Below are 25,124 nucleotides of genomic sequence, written 5' to 3'. Positions count from 1 at the left end.
CACCAGATGCAAGTGTATGTCATTTAAGTATTAACTATTGTATAAAAATGGCAGCTGGGGTGTTTAGAAGCCGTAATTTGCTACTAGCATTCCTAGGTTTCCCTAAAGCATCAGCAACCTCGTAGAAAGTGCTGTTTGCTCTGTATAAATCAACAATGAAAGAGAAGTCTGCGCATAACTAGTTCTTTTCTTTGGCCAAATATTTTTATACAGCCATAGTAAATAACAGATTTACTGATGTAGAAGAAAGTGTGTTGGTGGGTTAAATTTTCCCGTATTACCAGAAGATGGAAGTTGAGGTCAGCCAAGTTAGCTAAACTGAAAAGAACTATTAAAAATTCAAATGAATATAAATTGCTACTATACAAAACCTATGTAATCAACATCTTTATCTATAAAAATAAATACCATGTTTGCATCATCTTTCGAGATGTTGTGTCTCGAAGGCTATTTTCTGACTCTTATTTTTCATAAAGGTCAATCAAGTCACGAACTACCTAGTTATAGTTCAGATACTTCAAGTTATCAAAGTATCAACTTGTAACAAACATATCTAGAAACATTAAAAAACCACCCTAATCTAGAAATAGGGAAAAAAATCCAAACAACCAAAAAATTCATGTTTTGCTTAGAGAAGAAGAATCCATTCTATACGTTAATTATCCTATCACAATGTGTAGACACTGCCTAGACTACTAAGACCTTCTACGAACTGATAGGTAATTGCTCCTTTGCTGAGTACAGCAGTGTGCAGCAGACAGAAGCTGTGAGGGAAGTCATCTTTCCTTGCTAATATAACATGTGGAACTTGCTGCTACTGCAACACTTAATGCTTATAGTACAGAATCATCTTTAATGCAAACACACATTTTCTGCCTTGCTTCTATGTTTTCCATTATAATGCAACATAAAAACAGTGTACATTTCATTCCGTCCCTATGAGGTTTGCATAAGCCGGTCCAAGTCAGACTAAATATTGTATTGCTCTTATTACAGTGGATAAATATTTTAGAGTTTAGGAATTAAATATTTTATTTTTCAGTATGCTCTCTGCAACTATTATGAACTTTGTACAGTTTCTTCATTCACAGGAAATCTTTAGGGTTTCCTTTTCTAAATGCAATGCTGCTAGTTATTTCCCCACATAGAAGCAGATCACAGTTAACAAATAAGTTCAATAAATCACTTTATACTTAGTGTTAACAAGAATGTTATGTTTCTTCTTAGAAAGAGACTTTTCCGCCAGGCATCTATCCTTTATTATAACAAAAGTTTGCAAACAAAAAAATGAATCAAGTAAATGTTACATTTTTAAGTATATAATTTCTCTCTTCATTTTTATAATAGCCTAGATTTTCTTGGCATTTGTCTCTTTACTAGACACAGATATTTCTCACACTAAACTAAGACAATATATCCTAAGAAGAGCATGTCCTGAGCTGTTTGATTTGAATTTTCCATGAAATAAGAAACTAAGAAGCTGTTTATACATTTGCCTTAAAAGAGGAAGACTAACTATGGCAACTAATTTATTAATACATGAAGTTCGTTGTCCAATTATTAAAAGTACAAAGAGACCAGGGAGTAATTTAAATGTCTAATGCACCTCAAAAAATTTTAAGGTTAATTACAATTCTAAGCAAAGCTTCTTTAGATAAGTCCCTTTGGGTTTTTGCAGGTTTAAATAAAATCATAACAATAACATTACCTCATTGGCCAGCTCCAGGAGCACTGGGGCAGCTCCATTTTTCACCACTCCATTCAGGTACCTAGACAAGACAAAGCCAAGTGGTACCGCAGTGACAAGAAAAGGCTAGCATAGACTTGTCAGCATCCCCTGTGTGTACACATTTCTCCTGGGCAAATGCCATGTTCAACTCCTGTTGAAGTATGCTACTGTCATAGGGAAGTATCCAAGGGAAAAGCATAACAAAAGCAACTTACCTTAACACCAACTAACTAAGGTTGGGCAAGAGGTCTGAGCTCATCAGTTTTGCTTGTTTTCAAGTTTTAGAGGTGGTTTCTAAAGAACAATGCATTTGACTCTGGTTTTGTCTATATCACAGCCAACTGTCATGTGGAAAGGAAATTTAATGGCTCTCAGTTTGAAAAGTATCCATGCACCCATCTCCCACCTTTTTCTTGATCTCTGCTTCATAGGGCTGACTGAGACCCTCTCAAGAAAAGAATGGAACCGACTTGTCATAGGGGGTCAACACATCTTTGATAGGCAATATAAGTCATCTTATCTGCCCTGGATTTCTGTAATGACTTCTACTCTCATCATCACCTAACCCACCACTAAACAAAAAAATAAACAAAAATCTCCAAATACACCTCAGATATGGAAAATGGCATAGGTTTTTAAAAACAGACATTGGAATGTGCCATTTTCTACTTTAAACACTTGCCATGTCCTACATTAAATCTCAACATTAAACCCTAACCACTTAACAGTTCTCCTGAGTTTCTTCATAATCTACGTACTCCCCTCTCCCAGTCTCACTTCTAGTTGCTATTTCCTGCCCTTACCCCTCATGGATAACTTACCATTCATTTCAGGTTAACTTGCCATTCAGCTCAGATATCATCTTCTTCAATCCACCACCATCCAAGAACATGGTATAAGTGCTCCATAGTGACGGAGCAGCACCCTGTGGACCTCTCTATCACATAAAACAGCACATCATAATCCCCCCTTATCCTCCAAGGATACATTCAAGACCCACAGTGGATACCTGAAGCCATGTACAGTACCAAACTCTATATATACTATCGAGTTTTTTCCTATACATACACATCACAAAGTTTAATTTATAAATGAGGCATAGTAAGAGATTAACAATAATAGAACAATTATAATAACATACTAACATAAAAGTTATATAAATATGGTCTCTGAAAGTAGCTAATCGAAATATACCCACACTTCCTACAATGATGATGGGCGATAATACAATGTTTGTGTAGTGAGATGAAATGAGGGGACCACCATAGGCACAGTGCCACAGCATTAGGCTACCACTGACCTGCAAAGGATAGGTCATGTGGAGGATCATCAAGCTAGGAAGATGCTGGTTTATAATGTGTGGGTTAACCAAAACCACAGAGAGCAAAACCTTGACTAAAAAAAGTACTACTGTATTTGTATGTCTCAAGCTCATCCCCCATTGTAATACTGAAAGCCTTGTAAGGGTTGAAGAATTCTATTTTATTCAATTTATCATATGTAGCACTGCTCTTGGTTTATAGTGGATGATTATGTAATACATGTACATATATACTTTTTTAAATAAATGAATATATGTTGTCCAAAAACCCAAAATCAAGGATGGGTATTTTCTTTATAAAATATTATTTGCATGAGTATATCTAGGGTATTTGTCTTATAGTAAAAAAATAAAATCAATAGATGAGGTCTTCCATAGAAATACCAGAAGCACATACTAAATTACATTATTTCATAAGTACATTTCCAAAATGTACTTATGCTGTAAGCAAAGTAAGGTAAAATCAAGTTATTTAAAGTAGGGAGAACTTTAGGATCATTATAACCTCATATTATTTCTAAGAACTCCATTTTATGCATACTGAGATGCTTCCTGAATATATTATATAGCAAACTAACAGAGAAATAGGATTTTCAGATGCCATAAGAAAAAAATGAAGAAATAAGGCAAGTGTGGCTTAGAGAAGTTCTTGGGAAGTAAGTCAGTTGAGAACCTCAACTCACAGAAACAGCTCGTACTGAGAGGCCTGCTCAGGAGCAGCCGATCACGTGTTTGTGGCCACGAGAGTGCACTTTATGTCAGGGTATTTGATCTGACACTGACATCAGGATGCCTTTACAATTTTCTATTTAACATTCAAGTGTTCCATAAGTGTTTCTTGTGGGGTTTTTTATTATTTTTTATTAGTACATGTTTGAAGTACAGCATATAATGACTACATTCCTTGTAGGGAGTTGGTACATGTACATAACACATCAACTCTTTTTTCATCACCTTCTCCCCACCCCCATCTCTTGATTCCCTTCTCATTTAGGAAAGATCTTTCTCTATTTGTATTATCTACCTTTTGTTTTGCTCCTTATTTATATTTTGGGTTTCACATATAAGAGAAACCATGTAATAGTCAAGCTTTCCACAAGTAGTTCTTTTTTTTTTCTGGTACCAGGAATTGAACTCACGACCTTGTGCTTGCCTGGCAGGCACTGTGCCACTGACCTAAATTCCCAGCCCCTCCCACAAGTAGTTCTGAGAGCCGTAAGTTAGGCCTTATTCCAAGCTGAAGAAGCAGTAGGGAACCAAATACTCCTGTTTTTCACCATCACAGAGATATTCCACTGGTTGAAGAGTTAACAAAAACAGAGGGGAAATAAATACATACTGTAATGATACATGCTAGGATAAAATTTAAATTTTGATCAGCTGGTCAGGAAGGCAATCTCTCTCTAACTAGACTGTAAGTTCCTTGGGAAAGGGCTACACAAGCACACAATAGATGCCTCACAACGATGTGAGCTGTAATTGGGATTCAAAGATGTTCTCTTGACCTCCATTGTGCCACGATACTACAGTACTATCTTACCAACATGAAAACTAGTCTTTGCTGGAAATCTAACACTGGGTCTGTAATACTTATTTTAAAAGAAAAATCATAATCCTTTGAACAAGGATTCAGCAGTTGCCTGGCTTTTCAGGTTCATGTCACCCTTCTCCATTTGTTCTCTACGCTCACCCCTGAAAACATCAGCGCTCTGCCACTGTCTTCTCTGCATCTAGAATGCTCTCCTCTTCCTAATAAACTGAGAAGGTCTTTCATTTCTAGATTTTATGCATTCACATCGCTCCTGACACCCCAAATGGATAACTGATGGAACGCCACCAGTAGTCTGTGTACAGTCATACTGTGTCAGCACTTCTCACTATTATTTTACATAATTTAGGTACACAGCTGTTTTCCCACTAAATACTCATAGAAGAGTTGAAGGCAGGTACTTTGTCATTCACATGTGTATGATCAGTTGCTAGCACAGTCGATGGGACACAGTGAATCCACAATGAATGGTGCTACTTAAACAATAAAGTGGTATGGTTTTCAGAAACTGTTTTTACATGTACTGTCAATATCGTATTTGAACTAAACTTTTCTCCCTGTGGACATCTGAATAAAATTCAACTGATCAAATTCTCTAAAGCTACTGAAGTTGGTTCCTTAGTTAGCATGTACTGCGAGAAGGGATGAGATGGGGACAGCAATCCTAAAGTTTGTTATTGACAGGGTTATAAATCTGACTATGTAGTTGTGCACATCTGGTCAGACACACCAATTCAGATGAACTTCAATAAATTTTACTAAGAACGTTTCCTGCGTGGAAATATAATGACATTAGTCTTTCATTAGTATGAAAGAATAAAGAAATCCTTTCAAAATGAACACTACAACATGAAGAACTGCAGAAGTTTCCCAATAATTCAAAAGGCTGAGAAAACATTTTCTACTGCTATCTGCAGCCTATGAAGTTTTAGTTAGCCATAACACAATCACATTAAGTATAGACACTGAATTCTTAATTAACATCATCTCAGTGCGAGCAGGAATGCAGACATAAAGTCCCTCCTCTGCCAGTAGGAATGTCGCCTGGACATCTCTAGACAGTAATTTAGTAACATATTTTTTTAAATGTTCACATTGTTTGCACCAGTAATTACACACAGAGAAATAAAGAAACGACTCCAAGGTGCAGGCTCACGTGTCAAGATGTTTACTGCCGTATTATTTACAACAGCAAAATCCTGCAAGCACACGAGCTCAATGGAGGGATAACTCAGTAAATTTTTATACTTTCCCATGATGAAGTAAGGCAACCAATAAACAAAAGCTTTTTATAAAACAATATTATACCAACTACATTTTTCCCAATATAAAATTCACGATTCATAACTGCACCCAACCTCATTTATATAAAAATGGGTTGACAAGAGACTGGAATGAAACTTTACCCAGTAGTTAGCTGAGCAGCATAACTATGGGCAATATTCTTTTTTTTTTCCCTTCCCAAGGTTCTTTATTTTTCCCATTGGGGGATATTACTTTTACAAAAGAAAAAAAAAAGTAAGTTGTTATTAAGGTTTTCAAACTGCTTAAACATGCCTGATATTACATACTTTGCCTTCATTCTAGTTAGGGGAAAGCAACCAAAACCTGGGTGACGGCCAATTTAACTTACTAAAAACAGGGACCCACATGTTTAAAACAAGAGGCTAGTGAGGTCCATGCATCTGAAAGGTAACAAGGCTGTTCCCAAGGGGCAAGAGCAGAGGAGCTGGGGCACAGGAAGAAACTGGTCAGGCTGCTCTCTTCCAAGGCCATTACAACCTAACTTCATGTTTTTGCTTCAAATACTGTAATTCCTCAGAATAACTGAGGGTCATGTTTAAATAAATGTTAAGAAATATGAATATATTTCTTTTGTATCATTATTACCTACTCGACTGTCCCTTACTGATTAACTTAAAATTTTTACTTCTAACCTAAACTACCCAGATAATATCCCCCAAAAGTGTTTTCAGACTTTAATAATTAAATATGCTAATAAAACTGAGATTCAAAGTAGTGGCATAGAAATTTTAGAAATCATCTAATTAAAAGAATAGGAACTCTTTTCATAATGAGGCAAATGAGTATCAGAGGGTAATCCCATCACCTTTGACAAGGGTTTCCAAATTTTAAACACTATACTCTAAAATGTTCCATTTTCCTCTGCTTTCGTTACAAAGCTTTAAATCTAGTCATAGAACCATGATTTTATATGACAGACTCGTACCATGTACTATAAACAAGAATGTATTTTGGGGTGGTGTACGGAAAGTAACTTTTCAGTCTTTCTTTGCACGTTTCACAGGATTTCATTAGTCATTCTTAATTTTATAGTGTATGATTTAAGTTATGACTTAAATATTAATGTTAACTTTACCAAGGTGGTAATGAATTTTAAAGAAATTCCTTCAAATCTTAAAAAAAAACTTCTTAAGGAGGAACTCTGCTGGGCCCACAGTGTTTGGGGAGGGACGGAGTGAAGAATAGTGTGTGTACTTTCAGTAGATTTAATTATGTGAAACAAAAAGTATCTTCTACTATCTAATGGAGAAAATAATTTTTTAAAAATTTAACTCAAAAAAATGTAACTTCAATAATTTTCCTCTTCAATATCTACATCTCAATTCTTTAAAAATGACTTTAAAGAAATATGACACAAGCATTATTTACACATATTTATTTCATTCATAAAATTTTTGTGCATAAAAATCATTAATTTAAATCACTGGTGTCACTCTCACCACAGAAAGGCTGACCTGTCAATCCTGAGTATAATTTAACAGCATATTTCAAACAATTTTTCTTTCCAATATACCCTTGAAATATTTAGGAATCCAACCATTTCTAATGTAAACCATTACCTTTAGTGTTATAAATCATTCAATCATACTATAATGACAGTACAAATTTTAGAATTAAAAAAAACAGAGCTACTTTAAAGATTGTTTTGTAACAAGAGGTTGAAAAGTCTTAATAAAGGTGAAAATAAAATATCTTCTTTGAAAATTATGTTGCTGATTTAGTACCCAAGCTTTTCATTTTAAGATACAAAACCCATTTTAAACTGTGGCAGTTATAGAATGTATCTCCAAATGCCCTTACTTGATACATGTCTTTCCTTTAATTTCCAAAATAGCTAGCTCAATACCTATGATATAAAACACAACTACATCAAAATCCAATCTTACTTTTTCTACTTGCTCATCTAAATATAAAATAAATGAAAACTATTCTGAAAAGTTTCACATATACATGCAGATACATGCACATAGGAACATATGCATTTGACAAGAGTCTATACTTACTATAAAAGTCCCAAAGAGCCAAGTGAGAGTCACTAATATTATAACTACCTCCCACAGAGTTTGTATTCATTCACACGCACACACCAACACACTAAGCATTACCACATTCTTTAATTCTATATAAGAAAGATTTTGAAAACGTATTCAAAAAAGCACTAAATGACAGCTCCAAAACACAATGTATTGGGATATGATATAGAAAATTGATTTCATAATCACTAATTTATTCATAATTATTATAATTAATAGGTGCTATGATACCCTCTAGTGGGGCAGGCAGGTCATACCTCTGGTAATAACTTTCAATCGCCTCCGAAGTATGATGTTTGCTATGTGTTCTTTTAATATGTTTCTGAAACAAAACAAAAAGAAAGCTTTATGTTGTGTCACGGATTAAGTTCAAGAACAAGAAGGACATGTTTCTTGATCCCAATGACTAGCGTATAGGGCAAACTAAATAATAGCTTGGGGATTCAGGTAGTGCTAGGACTCTTTTTCCTTCTACATCATGAACTTATGCATTTTAATCTCTATTGCTGGCTGGGATGTCTTCAGACTGCACCACAAGGTACAGTATATATGTAAAAGCCAACAGGGTCATAGTAATTGAATCTAAATAAGTTTGCTTAGGGCTGCAGAGGGCAAAGAAAAACTTGTTCCCTCTTTCAACCTTTGTATTAATTTTCCTTCAATTCAATTCCTTCTAAGTCCGCTGCGCTCTAGTTTTACAATCCAATTGCCATTTTTAACCAGGAAGAACATTGCTTAAAAACAACTTATTTGAAAACTACAAAAAGTAATTCCATAGAGACTTGCCACTTGACTGACACCTGTCATCTCATGATAAATGACTCCATTTTCTGCCTCTCTTGCCTTCTGCCACTCCAGCAATGGTCATTTATCATCATCTCTGTCAGCAATGGAAAACGGCACTGACAGTGCAAGTCAGCAAACATTTAGCACATGGAACCACGCAACACAGGGAAATTATTATTGTCAGAATAATAATGGTTTAGCATAATTTATTACAGGTCCACCAAATAAGCAAAGGCTAGATGTTATTAGACAGATGGATGGGTAGGCTTGGCAGGCCTCCACTGAGACGCAGGCGGTGCTTGATGTGGAAAGGAGAACATCCTCCAACCCAATCAGAGAGCTGGCAGTTCAATTACAAAGAAATAAAGGGACATTCATCATTCAATTAGGCACCTGTCAGGCCTCACAAAGGAGGAAACTTCTAACCTGGTACTCCTGGGAGAAGATACTCAGCAGAGTGGCCTGCGATTGACTGGAACAAATAAAAGAAGGACAAAGTTAATTACTGGAGTGCACAGCAAAGAAACAAAAGAGAAAGCAGCTTCAAAGGTAGGCCTGCTGCCCTGTAATCTAACAGAACACGAAAACAAGTGTGGAAAAGTTGTTCCAGATGAACACCTCAAACAAAGGCTTCCTGCTGCTAGGTCAAGGGGAGAGAAAAAGGGAAAGGGGAAAATGCGAACGTTCTCAAGGCAGGTATCACATTATTCGGATCTTTTTTATACTTTGAAAAAAGTGAGAATCATATCTGTAGTATGCAATGGTGCTAACAGTGACTACAGTGAATTAAGGTCTTTTTCCATAAATAACTGAGAGACTTCAGTCTCATATGTAGTAGAGAACACACAGCTCATTCATAGACAACATCCTGCAATTTATTCTATTAGCAGACAGGTATCTTTTTCTGTAGCTATCACAGGTTCAGGGGGGAAACTTTGTTCTTTCCTAGAAGTAGCACAGAAACCACTGGAATATTCCCACTGACACCACTGTACTTTGAAAACAGAAGCTTTCCCAGCAGGAAGCAGAGGTCCTTGGAGTGCATCATTCCCGAGGACTGCTGTAAGCATTATTCACCTAAGGCTATGCAGTGTCAAACACTTGGCAATGAAGCAACCTGGAAAACAGTCCTCTCAAGTGGGAATTTTCCTCTTGCAACTGTTAACACTGAGAAATGGAACGGAATTTTTCTTTCCTTTAAAAAGCAATCAATGCTCTATTGCTACTCTTTTTGACTGCCCTCTAAGATTAACCTGATCATATTTTGAAAATTGTTATTTCTAATATACTTCACTATTAAATTCTGACTTCTACAATAGAAGGGATTATACTTTAATAATTTGACTTTTATAGTATGCCAAAATTCTGTGAAATAATTAAAATTTCTCTATTTATGAATAAACACTCAAGTACATCACAGAAAATTTAAAAAGCGAAATAAAAATGACACTATATTTGTTTACTCATGGTCACAGGATTGCATCTTCTGGACACCATCATAGATCTGCCTTCTCATCCTCTCCATCTAAACGAAATTACATGAGTAGGTGAACAAAAAATACCATAGACATTCACTAAGGAAAGCTCATACATAATTATAGAACTATTTCAATAAGTCAAAAGTAATGAGAAATGATTGAATACAATTATAAATTCATTACAGTTTGATTTTTTTCAATTTCCCTTTAATATTGGAAACTACCCTGAAAAAGCCAATTTTGTGTATAAAATCTTTCTATTATGCTTGGCTTGCCTCAGCTTAACATGCAAATCACATCTATGGATAGGGTTCTGACAATAGGCTTCTGAGGGAAAAATGGGAAAATGAAGGCCAGATCTTCGAAAACCGCTTAATTAAAATGTTAGGAATTAATGTGCAATAAATAGACCCCACCTCATTGTATAGCAAAATAAACTTATGCTATTAACCATTTAATAGCACACAGACTGTCAATCTCTAGGTTCCTAAAGATATAATGAAAATAATGCATTTGGAGTGACTAATGAGGTAGAAACTAACTGTAAATAAAACAAAATGGAATTGTAGGTACCCAGAATGGGAAGATTTAAGAGACAATTGCGAGATAAACAGTTAAGGTGAGATGTGGAGATACTGAGAGTACAGTTTAAATTGAAGATGACACAGGATAGCCCTTTAACCAGAAAAAGTGTCTCTAAACTGTGTAGAAGTGAATTCACCTAAAAACCATGGGCACAGCTTATGCAGCAATCCACTTTCTCTGTGGCCAATAGGGCTAGAGAGAAGATTCTAGCTTACAGTAAAAGTAAACCTGGCTGAAACTAAAAACAGAAGACAATTTATATGTTGTACCAACAAAAAACACACTAGGGTCCAGAATGTTCACAGAACTAAGCAATTTTGCTAGGGAGTTTGAAAGCCCACAACCCACTCCTGTAAATGCTGACCTTACAGAACAGGGTTCTGAACAAACGCCACATCATAAAAGAGCAGAAGAGTAGTTTTGGTACAACCAAGACTTTGATCCCTGTGTGTATTTTTTACATTTTATTCCAGTATGTTACTGCTGAGAAAGTGCACCAGAAGGATAGACCGGACAGGGAAGGAGGGGAACACAGGGATACAGGATCTCAAATCTACAGGTCTAAAGAACTCACCAATACCAGCTTCACCTCACCATACTACTCCCTTTATTTTTAAGATGGGGAAATGAAGAGAAGTTAAGGAAAGCACACAGTCACACAGCTAGATAGGCGGTACACCTGTGAATCGAAATCCAGATTCAATTCCAGCACCTAACCCTTTATCCGCATGGAAACCTGCCTTCTTACAGTCCCAGAAATCAGTCCTGCAAGTGCTATATGCTAATATCCCAGCTTAAACATTTACATGATGTCACATTACACTCCAAACAACTCTGAAAGATGAAGCAGGTTGCTTTGTTTGATAGAAAATTGAAGCCACAGGAGGTCAAGTGCTATGACCAAATTCTATGGCTTCAGAAAATATTCCTTTCTTGAAAAATCAAATTACAGTTTTCCCTTAATTAGCTACATAAAAACAATCTTCTTTTTGTGTTAAAAGATAAAGGAGCTATGGACTACAGAGAACAGCAAAGGATTAAAAGACTGTTGGGTCATTTCCATTATTCTGCCTGCAACTAAGGTGTATTTTAACTGCCACCACTGCAACAAGTATCTCTATCTGATTGTGCATGTGTCTTTTACTCAAATGGTGTTTACTTCATATAAAGCAGCTTTGAAGCCTTCCCCAAACATGCTAATAAATTACCTGATCTTTATAGGATAGCACTCTCTATAAACGTGTTAATTTAATGAAACAATATTTAATGAAAAGTTTCTGGCAATGAGCAGGTAATGGCAAGTGGATGAGCTGAGTTGCTAGGGGTCCTGCTGGGCCCTTGCAGCATCTAGGGGTTGACTTTGATCCTGGCTTCTGGGACATAACAGATGAAAGAGTGGTGCAAAACAGCGAAACAGACTCTCAGAGATTTGGTGTCCAGACACTGGAATATAGCAATTTGAGCAAGAGAGAAAGGATGAAACTGGGTCCCTGGAACCCAGCAATGATCTGAAATGAGAACTGAAGTTCACGGTGAGAGTAAAGAGAGAAACCTCAACAGAGAAGAAGGAGGTGGCGAGCGGCGCTTTTTCCCTGAGCCCTACTCACTGCGTGGGAAGGGCAGCTAGACTGGCACATGCACAGTGACTACTGGAGACCCAAGGGGTCTTCATGGAGAATCATACCAATGGAAGAGCAGCAGATGCAGAAGACTGCAGTGGCTGGTGAGGTATTCGGGTTCAGACGTCCCCCAGGAAAGGGTGATTGGCCTGTAGCCATCTTGGAGAAGGGCCAACTGAGCTCAGAACTGCTTCATGGTGGTTCCATCTATTGGCTCCTAGTGTCAGGGTGAATGGAACCAAGTACAAGCTGGCAGGAGGTCAAGGAACTGACTTCAAGCTGGCAAGAGGCTGAACAAACCAGGTTCCAGCCTCACAGCCAGAAACCAGCCTGAACCTCAGTGGGACTAAAGCTGCAGCCTTGCCAGCATTATCTACTACCCTGCCATAAATCTACAGCTGTCTTGCTGGGATTAATCAACATATATCTAGGCTCTGTCTGTCCCCTCTGTCTGGCAGCAACACTAGAGATGCCCTGAAGTGGACTTTTCTTTTCTTATCTTTTCTTCTTTTTCTTTCCTTTTTTTGTTGATTGTTCTTGTTTTTATGAGTGTAAACACCGCTTCTAGTTTTCTTTTGTTGTTCTGCTCTTGTTTTTATTTCTTCCTTCTTTCTTTCCCTCCTATTTGCCAAAGTTCTTGTAATCTTCTTTTGTCCTCCAATCTTGCTTCTAATCTCTAGTTTTTCTAGTTCTCTATTTTTCCCCGAAACCCCTTTTAAATTTTCTCCCCTGAGGATAAAATCACCACATTGAGGGTGTATTTACTGTATACAATTTTCTGGTATGTCTCAGATTTTGTTATATAACTACAAATATATTTCATATGGTTAAAGGTGGCAAATTAATAGTTAACACAGTTCGTCATTTTCTACGTTGTGTTTGAAGCTACTGTTATTGCTGATTGCACTATTTTAGCCAAGGTGATATAACTGTTCTAATCTGTTGTTCTTCCTGGTATGGCAACACTGAGATTGCCTAAGGGTCATAAACAATATAATAGGCCAGTGCAAGGAACCAGGGGCTAGGCCAAATAAGGAGTAATTTCTAATCCCCAATAAACTGAAGAGGTAGTATCCTGCAACATACTCGCAATGTAAAAGCCAGCTACACTTGGAAGACATCTCTGGTAAGTAGTCATTTCTTAAGGGTTCTAAATACTAGGAATAAAGCTACCTGTGATAAGCAATTTCGAAGCATCAACCTAGGAGTTAAACTAAAAAAAAGAACAAAAGTAAAGAAATTAAGAAGACACTTAAGCAAGATGCAACCCTAGACTTTCAGCTCACCAAATGCAAACTCAGGAGTGAAGAGGTGAAACAATTCAAAAGCCACCTATCTGGACTCTCTAAAGTGGGAACAGTGGAAGTAACAAAGCAGATGGATGAGACTCTAGTAAAAATCAAATGAGAAATAATCTCTCAGCCCAGCATGGTGGCCCATGCCTGTAATCCCAGCACTTGGGAGGCTGAGGCAGAAGGATCACTGCAAGTCTGAGACTAGCCTGGGCTACAAAGTAAGCTTACGGATAGCCTGAACTGCATAATGAGATCTGGTCTCAAAAAGACCAAAAGGAAAAAAAAAAAAGATTATCTCTCAGATAACTACAGAGATGGTGACCACAATAAGTACAGAGCAGTTAGAGATGAAAAGTTTCTGAGCAGTAAAATACTGTATACTCTGTGTAAAATCCAGATGTCCACAGGCAGAATTCATTCTGATCTATAACTCTGTTTTTATGCTATGTCAGATAAATATGAAAATGTGTGTATGTGTGTATATTTATACACATAGTACTAAACATATAAAATTGTGACTGGCTTAAACATACATTTTTGTAACATGCCTTCCTCACATAATGCACTAATATTATCAATGTCATTAAATATACTTATTTTTAGATTAACTGTATTGTAAATAAAGTACAAGAAAATCCCACATGGGACAAATGTACAGTACAACAAATAAGTATTTTAAAAAAACAAAACAAACTCTTCTGGGCCAAGAAACAGAATATTGCCAGCACCCCCCAAAAAAACCCTACCTAATCACCAACCCTTCCCTCTTACAAGTGGACTGATGCTTCTGATCTTGACTTGCTTTTCTTTACAGTTCTATCATACAAATGCATCTCCCTCATTCTACAGGTTGGCTTTTCCTGGAGGAAACTCTACATGAAGTAGTTTTATTACACTGTGCCCTCTTTTACATCTAACCTTTCATGAAACATCTGAGAGTGACCCATGTTAATGCAAGTACGTGAATTCATTTTCACTGCTCTGTACTACATTCTCCTGTATTAGAGTACCGCTGCTGTGATCTCTTGCTGCAAGACTCTGGGTACAGATTTGTACACATTTCTAATGGATAGAAAGATAACAGTAGAAGTCAATGTCATTGACATGCACATCTATAACTTTAACAGACAATACCAGTTTTTCAAGTAGTTGTAACAATTTTAAACTCCTACCAACACCGCATTACTATACATTCTCATCAAACTTACTTCTGGTGCTTGTTTACTTTTTCATTTTCTTTGTGGTATCTTCTGAAGTATAAAGTACTCAATTTTGATGAACTCTAACTTATTACTTTGTTTTACTTTAGTACTTTTTGTGCCTTGTCTAAGAAATATTGGCCTGCTCACACTCATGAGGTATTTTTACATACTTTCTTTTAGAAGATTAATAGTGTTGGCTTTTACACTCAGCTCTATGATCAATCTTGAATTAATTTTGTGTGTCAGGACAGGCATCACAGTTTGTTTTTATTATTTTCATACAAATGCACAATTGACCACACACCATTTGTCCATTAAATTATGTTAGTGCCCCTGAGGAAACAGAAAAACTGAGAGTCTCTTTTAGAACTTTCTAATCTGTTCCACTGATTTATGTGCTTATCTTGACATACATATCTTATTATTTTGATTGTTCTAGCTAAATCACATACATTTAATGCAAGTACTTACTAATTTATTTAGGTTTAACACTATTATCTTACTAAATGACAACTGTCCTACCCACTACACATAACTTTTCTCTTTTTTCTTGTCTTCTTTCCAATTTAATATTTAGTCACTATTTTTCCTTTGCAACTTGATCTTATTGGGCACCATGGCACATGTAAATATTGTCCCAGCATTTTGGAGGCTGAGGCAGGAGTATCACAAATTTGAACTCCACCTGAGCAACTCAGTAACTTAGCAAGACCCGGCATCAAAAAATATATATAAAATTAAAAAAGGGCTGGTGATGTAGCTTAATGCAAAGGCCTTGGATTCAATCCTCAGTACAAAAACAACAAAAAGAAAGAATAGGAAAAAAATTAGGAATAACTTTAGGCATAATAATTTTAAAATTATTCTTTTAATGATTATCCTAGTTAAGCAAGATTGATAATTAATGCCTCATTAATTTACCAAACTGACTATTAACTAGTGAGTAACTATGCATGAAAAATATAAAAACACTACAATACTATCTACAGTTCCCCTCCTGTCAGTTCCCACAAGACACTGTTATTATTCTAGATAGTCTCTGCTCATACACATTCGCTTATATGCGCCATCTCATTGCTCTTCATTCCCTCCTTCTCCAGTCTTCCATCAGAAATTGTTTTCTTTTAAAACTCCCTTCAGTGTAGATATGTTGGATTCAGCTTATCATTCTGGGAATACGCTCAACCATAATGTCTTCAAATAATGCTTTTGCCCTCTCTTTCTCCTCTTTCTGAGATTTCCAATATATTAATTTTTAGCTCTCCTAACTTTATCCGATCTCTCACTCGCTTCATATGTTTCAACCTTTGTTATTCTAGTTTATTCTGTGAACTATCTTCCTGTATACACATTCTCTCTTCACTAATACCTAGTTTATGCTTAAAATCATCCAATGAGATAAATCCATCCAATTCTGACTACAGCAATTTTCAGTTCTAGATTTCCTATTGGATTATTTTTCAACTAAGCTCCTCGCAGAATATTTCAGTCTTCTTTTAACTCCTTGAACAATGCAGAAATCTAAAACTTCTGTTTAGTAGTAGTGGGATAATATTTGAAAAACTGCTTCATAAGACATGAGAAACCTAATGTGATATTTTCTTTTTCCAAAGGGGATTCTCATTTCATACTGGGAAGCTCTAGGAGTTTAGGATCTCCTTAGTCCAACCTCAGATATTAATTTTCATTACTGATCAGGTAAGTTTGAAACTGTCATGTATGCCTCTTCTAATTTCAATTCACAGTTACTCTGAGGATGTATATGTTTAAGGTCCCACCCCAAAGTTGGAACATTTGAAAAAGCTACCATCTTTGGCAATCCCTAAATTTGGTCCCCTAGTCCTGCAACACTGTCAAAAGTCCTGTTCAGAACTGAAACTGTATCACATCTCTAGGTAGGGCTCCCAACTCTATCTTCAGAAATTATAAATGCCTGCATAAGTAACTCATAGGTTAAGGAGAAAGTCATGATGGAAACAATGCAGATGCATAAAACTGAGCAATGAGTATGAAACACATCAAAATCTGTGGGAAATGTATCCATTAACTAGACATTAGAAGAAAAAAGAAAATAATTTTGTTGTTGGAGGTTCTAGCAAACTATAGATCTCTGGAAATTTATAACTGTCTTTCAGTGGAACATGATAAATTGCTGTTAAAAACCAAAAAAGAATACACAGTTGGAAATACTCTACAAATGTGTAAAAACATAAAGTATGAAAATTGTGATATGGGTAAATTCCAACACAGTATTTACCAACAAGTTATAGAATTAAATCCAATGTGATACAATTTATGTAAAGCATGGCACAGCAAAATATAATTGAAATACATGAGAATGACACACTAAACTCAGGATAACCTCAGGTAAAGAAAAAGGAAACTAGTCAGCTGTAGCTATTACATTAAAAAAAAAAAATCCAAAGGGGAAGGAGAATGTAGAACAATGTTAGAATATTCCCTTTATGTAAAAGTAAAAAAGCAAACATAAGCAGAGATAGATTCAAAAGGTTCATTAGTCTTTATTATTTTAAATCTTGTGCTATATTTCATAATAAAACTAAACATGTAGGCAAAAAGAATTGAAGAGGAGTTAGAAAAATTGATCTTTTAGATTCTTTTCTGTTCTAAGTCCCACCCTGTTCTAAATGTTCTGATTTAATTACTGTCTTAAGTACCTATACTTCTTTCTTTTCTAATTAAATTTAGTATTAACTTTTTAGAACAAGCCATAACATAAATCAGATAAAGAATAAGAAGCCCGGGTGACAGATATTTAATTTCAGTGGCAAGACTCGACTTGTGATAATTTTTCTCTTAAGTAATCCCAATAATTCCAACACATTATATAATTAATAGATTTGTAAGAAATGTTTATCAGTCATCTCTTCAAATTTCAATTTTTTACTTGCAGCAATGATTTCTTTCCTTAATGATATTAAACTACATTGTGGGAAGCCCTTCAATTAAGTTTATAGTAGTTTTACTGTAATTGCAAAAGGAAAAAAGAGGGGAGAGAGAGAGAGAGAAAGAGAGTGGGAAAGAAAGAGAAAGCGAGGAAGGGAGAGAAAGAGACACAGAGAAAGAAACAATGATAACCTGATAATGGTCAGTATAGGAAGGCATGACCTTCCCTTCACTGGCTAAAGCGCAACTTCCTTCCAATTCTTCCTAGCCTGTGGCTCTCCCTCATCTTCTTCCAAGTACCTTTTGTTCTCCTAAACCACAACCTGTCTGCTGTCCCTCACTTTAAGCACTTGAACTTCTACCTCTCCCCTCAAAGCAAAAGTCAGATTCCTAAACTTTAAAGCTAGCCCTATCCTATCTGACTTCTCTGCAACATCTTTCTTCCTCTAGATACCAGAACACTATTTTTTGATAATTCTCTTCCTACTCTGTTAACCACTTACCTTTTTCCACTGTTTGTCTTTTTTGCTGGTGTTTTCTAGGAATTCTCTTCAATCTCCTCTTTGCTCCCTATATACTAACCTGGGTGGTTGCACACGCTGTTGTGTTCTCAACAACTACTTCTACAGCTTCTGAACACATTATATAAACATTATACACACATGTGCGTGCGTGCGTGCACACACAGAGTTGTGACAGGCAGGGCAGAGGGTCTTCAGTCTCCTCTCTACTCAGAGCATAGGGCTCATGTCACCTACTTGCCACAGGTACAGTACTTTCAAATCTAACTTACCACCACAAATCTTTCCTGTAAACATGTTTTCATATCCCACCTCTCCTAAGTTAATTCTTTCCATAAACGCAGAGGACTGAACTAGACGTTCCCAGGTCACTCCTGACACTTGCTTTCCCTTGCACCTGAGTCATCTCAACAGTCACCAAGTTTTGTTCATCGTACCCTCAAAATCTCTGTTCACAACTGACTTCTCTACACCACTAAATAGTTTCCTTTTTCACTTCCCTGCTTCCTACATCTATACCTTTTAATACACTGTCCAATTTACAATGTTTCTAAAATAGCCACCTGATTTTTTTTTTTTGTTGGGGGGGTTTCCAGGAATCGAACTCAGGACCTTGCACTTGCCAGGCAGGTGCTTATGCCACTCAGCTATATCCCCAACCCGCCACCTGATTATGTTACCCTCATGGATTAAAAATTCCTAGTACAGTATGTAACTACTGCCTTCAAGATGACTTTTCTACTCATGAGCAAAGCACCTGAGGACTTGTTCACCTAGCTTAAGGGCCTTACATTTTAAAGTCTCACAACTCTTACCTGCTTTCAGCTTCCTACTTTAATCTCACCACATCCACTATTACTTGCAATGTTCTTTCCATAGTCGAAAATATTTTTTCTTTTTGTTCTCCTTGGGACATTTGTATTCTTACAGTAATAATCAGATTCCAGATATTACATAACATGTTATCACTGTTCAATCAAGTTATTTAGTAAAAAGAATATTTCCTGAGACAAGAGATAAAATTTTTTGGATTAAGCCTGATCTTTTCTCTCTATAAATGACAAAAGTAAAGGCTATAGATGAGACAATTTAGCTAAGAGCATCGAAAGCATTGTTTTATACCATGTAAATAACAGAAAAAATAAGTTGTGCAACAACTGGGACTTTCTGGATTAATACTTTGTTATGTCATCTTAACACATAAGAATATAGGAATATGAGATTTTAATGAAGTATAATGATTCAGTAATCATTGTGTATTCATGACCAATGTGTACAAATTAAGCCATAAATATAATGAAAGAATAAAGTATTCTAGAATGTAAGTAACAGTACCAATAGTCCCAAAACCCACAGCTTTTTGCTTCTCACCACCAAGAGGAATTCTCCTCCTTCATCACTTAATCCTCATTTCTCAGGATTAATTAGATCAGTCAGTTGGCAATGTACTGGTCTCCTGACTTGCTGGATGAACTGTCACAAGTTCCAAATTGATATGTCAGAATTTGCAGGGTTTTATTATATGTTGAGTATAATTATAGATTTTTATGGGGAAATAACTTTGTGCCTTCTAAAACTATGGTTTTTATCCCTCCTAATCACTCAATGGTTTTGTAAAGAAACATCTCCTTTCACATAAATCAGTGAAAATAATGGACTTGCTTTTCAGCCAACTTTTTTTGGAAGGGTCTATTCTATAGGAGAAAGGAATTCATACTATAAATCATGAATATTCTACATATGTAAACATGGATATTTATAGTGGGATGCATGCAAAAAAACTAAAGAAAATCAACACATATTATTCTCTTTCTTATTCCATAAAAATAAATGGGCAAAAAGAGAACTTAATTTTAAAATTGGCAAAGAACTTAGACATGCATCCGAAGAAGACATACAAATTGCTAAACAGCAGGAGAAGATACTCAACATCATTAATCATTAGGGGGAAAGCAAATTAACCTACAGTGAGATACTAATTCAGACCCACTAGGCTAGCTAGAAAAGAACAAAATAAACCATAGACATTAACAAGTGTTGGCAAAGATGTAAAGAACTAGAACCCTCCTACATTGCTGGTGGGATTCCAAAGGGTGCAGCCGATATAGAATATAGTTTGTTGGTTCCTCAAAATATTAAATACAGAGTTACCATATGATCCAGCAATTTCATTTCTTGGTATATATCCAAGAAAGCTGAAAATATATGCTACATGAAAGCTTGTACACAGTGTTCATATGAGTATTCACAATAGCAAAAAAGTAGAAACAACCCAATTATTCATTAATTGATGAATCAATAAATAAAATACAGTACATCCACACATTGGAATATTCAGCAAAGAAAAAAAGAAGAAGAAACAGAAGTACTGGTTCATTCTATGGCACAGCTAAGCCTTGAAAACATCTTATGACAAGAAAAAGTCCAATCACCAAAGGCTACATATTGTATGATTCCATTTATATGAAATGTGCAGAATAGGAAAATCTATAGGAATAGAAAGTAATTAGTAGTTGCTAGGGCTGTGGGAAGGAAGGCATACTCATTAGTTACTGCTAACAGGCATAGGATTTCTTTTTAAAATGATGAAAATGTTCTCAAATTAGACAGTGTGACCATTATACAACTTCAAGAATACACTAAAAACTACTGAATTGTACACTTTTTTTCTAAAATGGTGAAATTTATGGTATAGGAATATCTTAATACAGCTGGGATAAAAAATGAGAAATCAAAATTGTAACTTATTTTCCTCTATGACAGCTCCATTTTCCCCACTATAACTATAAAATTTTAAATGTGACATCACCATATGGAAAGTGATTATTTTCCCAAGTTATGTGTAATTTTCCCTCATTTAAGATAATTTTTCTGTCCTTCAGAACAGTAGTTTTGTAAATTTATAGTAGGCATCTTTACATATTCCACAAATATTTACTAAACATTAGAGAGAATCAAAAGTTGTATTGTTTTACACCACGTGTAAAACAAGGCTGGCGATGTGCTTCAGCAGCAGATCACCTGCCTTCCTAAAACATGTGAAGCCCTGGGTTTGATCTCCAGCATCATTAATTAATTCATTCATTCATTAATAACATTTTTAAAAATGGTATTGTCAAGGAAGCACCGATAGAGAATATTTTGTTTAAAATCTAATTGGAAAAACCACTATTTCTGGTTTTAAGTTTCACCATCTGAAGACAGATTTGTGACATCTTTTTAAAATATTTTCATCTTGAAAGTTCTATAATTTTATCAACTCTACAATTGCAGAAGTTAGATTTGTAAATTCTTCTCTTCTTAAAACTATAAAGCCTAGTTTATCAGAAAACTATTCTCAGGTCCTAATAGTAATGGCCTACAGTCATAATGAATTTGGACATGTCTATGAGATCCCTAATAGAGTAACTCTGCTCTAGGTCCACAGAGTGATTTAAGTTATTCATTAAGACCTAGGTATTCCAAGTAATCAGACCATAGAGTGAGATGATAGAAGAAAATAGCTCCTTTCATTCACCACTGACTATAAGGTACCACTTCCTCCAATAGAGGTTAGACATTTACTTTATGAGTTTAACACAATTATTTCACTGCTGAAATCCCAGTACCCCACAATCACCTATTTTTCTAATACAAAACATCAAACCCAGATACTTAATAAAAGAGTCACCAGATCCTCACTTGAAAAGTTAGCTTATAAAATATATATATAAATAATTCTGCAAGTATTGCTTTTCTTTGGGAGAAGGTCTCTGGCTTGTGTTGGGTAATCCCAAGAAAACACTCCAGTAAATTATAAGAATTTACAACACCTCCCCCCTTATCTCTTTGCACCAACTTCAAACTGAATTATTTGTGTGGCTCTTGAGATTTTTTATTATGGTGGCCTAATGTTAAGGAAAACAGAAGCAATCCTATTCTTAAATGGGTCTGGTTTTAAAAGGCATTTGCAAAAAAAAAAGAGGGGGGTTCAAAATACAAAATAATATGGAACAATTTCTAATTTTTATTAAAGTGACAAAAACACTTCTCTAACAGTGTTTTGTACAATTTAGTGGGAAAATTATGTTACTGCCACAAAAAACACAACTACAGTACTAACACCTACCCTATAATTGTAACCTTTGTACTCCACCATATCCTTTGCTGTTCCTTCTGCAGAAGACTTAAACCGAAAACTAGTCCCAAATAACCCTATTAGTTTTTCATCAGTAATATTCAGAGCTAAAAGGATGAGCAATTCTGACCCACTTCAGATAGTTTTCTTAAAACAGCTGCTTATCAAAATCCAGTGAATTAATTTCACTTTCTCAAGTATGTCTGTGCAGTGCTAGGGATAAAGCCCAGGGTGAGCATTCTACCACTGAGCTCCACTCCTTCAAGTCCTTATCTTACAAATAAAACCATGCTAAGCCTTGTACTATAGCCACTTAGCTTTACTATAGTTGCTGTAAAAAATTAATGCAAATGTGGTGGATTAATAAAGAGAAATTTATTCTTTCACAGAATTTTAAGAATTTTATGATTAAGAGATACACTAAGACCATAGCAAGGGGTGAAACACAATAGATGTATTCAACATTTTATTTCTGAGGATGATTACATGTGTTTGTCAAAAATGCATGTAAGAAAACCAAACAACTGCATGTAAATCAATATAAAATTTAATAAAAATTGAAAAGATAATATAATTTTCAAGACATTTACCTTAACCAGTGTTCTATGAACTCATGCTGGCTTGGTACCCCTGCACAGACATGGTGGGGGAGTTAATTTTATAAATATATAACTTAATACATATAACTTTAATATATACCTAAAAGATAAAGATATAGCAAAAGAAAAAACATGCATAACAAAATATAAACCCTATAAATATGAACACATCATTTTTGTAGTTCATTTCAAATAAATTTACAGATTGCAATCTGACTTTAAAAATGCTTAAATTTTATTTAAGAGACCAGAAAATATAAAAGGAAAAATATTTAAAAACAATGGCAATGTTTCTATAAGAGAACAAAGCAGGACTCCAAACAGGATCACAGGTCACCCGGTTAGTCCATGATCCTGCAGTGTGACAGGGTGCTAAGGACAATGCTGGTATCTCCCCGGGAGCACTCCAAAATCATATGCTGAAGCCTGAATCCCCAACATGATGACATCTGGAAATGGGGTCTGGGTACATAATTAGAGTTAGATAAAGTCATCGGAGTGGGCCCTTATTATGGGATTAGTGACCTTACAGAAAAGATAAAAAGATCCACATGAGCTCACTACAGAAAGGACATGTGAGCACACCCTGAGAGCAGTTATCTCCAAGGAAGTAAGAGGACCCACACTACAGCAAGATTTTTTACCTCCAGAACTTGTAAGAAAATTAATTTCTATTGTTTAAGCCATCCAGCCCAATGAAATTCTCTTATATGAATTTCATTGTGGCAGCCCAAGCAAAGACTCAGGTTAATCTTACATAACAGGACACATTGTGAGAATTGGAAATTAATCATTCATTCTTCCAATATTTTCAGCTAGCTAATTAATTTTTCAAGTTCTAGGGCTGAGCCAAGTTTAACTCCGAGTTTATTTCTTAGGAAGAAAATTCTGAAACTCCCCTCCCCACAAAACTGCATCAGCTTATTTACATAGAGTTTTTTTATGTAATCTAATTTTACTCCATGATGTTCAATTTTTTTCCCTTTGATTTTCCAAATTATCTGGCCTTGCTTATTATATGTGAATTGCCCTGAATGGATCTCTTGTCTCAGGAAATTCCTCAGTGTATGAAATCCTATAAGAATACTCACTCTACCAATTACAGAAACTGACAGGGCCTAGGGATTTAGCGCAGTGGCACAGCGCCTGCCTGGCAAGCGCAAGGTCATGAGTTTGATTCCCGGTACCAGAGAAAAACCAAAAAAAAAGAAAGAAAACTGAATGGATATCTAGGTGCCAAGTTTAGTTCTCTGACTACAATGCTATCAGTACACATCTCATAAATACAACTACTTTCCAGCATTTCTGCAGAGTAAAAAAGTTTAGACAACTATTTAAAACCACTTAAATATTTCTCTACTACTTTTCTGCACAAAAAATATTTAATCTGCCTATCTTATCTTTCTTATCTTAATAGGTTACAAAAAAACAGTGAAAGTGATTGACAAGTTTACTTTATAAGTTTTATAATTTACGTAGATCATGCTGTAACTATTACTGTCTTTTACAACTTCTTTCCAAATAAGTTCTGGTACAATATTATGATATTAATAATCTCATACTTTATTTTCTAGCCTCTATTCCCAAGCGAAACCTCAATTACCAAACTGATGCTCTTCAGTTAAGAATTTAACAAGGTTTGGATATGGTGGCTCATGCCTGTAATGCCAGCACTTCTAAGAATCTGAGGCAGAAGTATCACAAGTCCTACCTCATCCTTTGTAACACAGCAACCTCAGCGAGACCCTGCTTCAAAATTTAAAAAAAACTGAAAAGGAAAATGCTAGAAATATAAGGCCCAGCGTTCAATCCCCAGTAAAAGTTAACAAGGAAATGAGCACAAAAGTGGCCTCCTGAATTTTTGTGGTGCCTTTAAATAACCTCAGTAGTGCTCTTACTGGTCAAACAAACCATGTGAAGCCTCAACAGATGCCATGTTTTCCCTACTATATTAGTTTGAAAAAAAACTATAGATTCTCAATCTTTAAAAACATCACCATTACCATGATATAGACTATAATTATTCTACAACCACCCGTTTTAATAATAAATGCTGGCACTATTAAAACAACAAATGG

The 25,124-nt window shown here is 35.6% G+C and overlaps 1 protein-coding gene across 4 annotated transcripts in view; it reads right to left on the bottom strand.

Annotated features, from left to right (window-relative positions):
* The window catches only part of LOC102003651 (chromosome unknown open reading frame, human C15orf41), a 208,361-nt gene that overhangs the window by 146,186 nt on the left and 37,051 nt on the right, over window positions 1–25,124 (bottom strand). For all 4 annotated transcript variants that reach the window (XM_013512676.1, XM_013512674.1, XM_013512675.1 and 1 more), the window contains exons 2-4: window positions 9,150–9,195; window positions 8,195–8,259; window positions 1,709–1,769 (exon numbers count right to left, since the gene is read on the bottom strand). In XM_013512676.1, the coding sequence (XP_013368130.1) occupies window positions 1,709–1,769; window positions 8,195–8,259; window positions 9,150–9,195 (172 nt within the window). The remainder of the gene's footprint in view (window positions 1–1,708; window positions 1,770–8,194; window positions 8,260–9,149; window positions 9,196–25,124) is intronic.

The sequence above is a fragment of the Chinchilla lanigera genome, unplaced genomic scaffold, assembly GCF_000276665.1.
Source record: "Chinchilla lanigera isolate Chin_1 unplaced genomic scaffold, ChiLan1.0 scaffold00015, whole genome shotgun sequence".
Lineage (NCBI taxonomy): Eukaryota > Metazoa > Chordata > Mammalia > Rodentia > Chinchillidae > Chinchilla > Chinchilla lanigera.
This window is presented reverse-complemented; position numbering and strand designations above follow the sequence as displayed.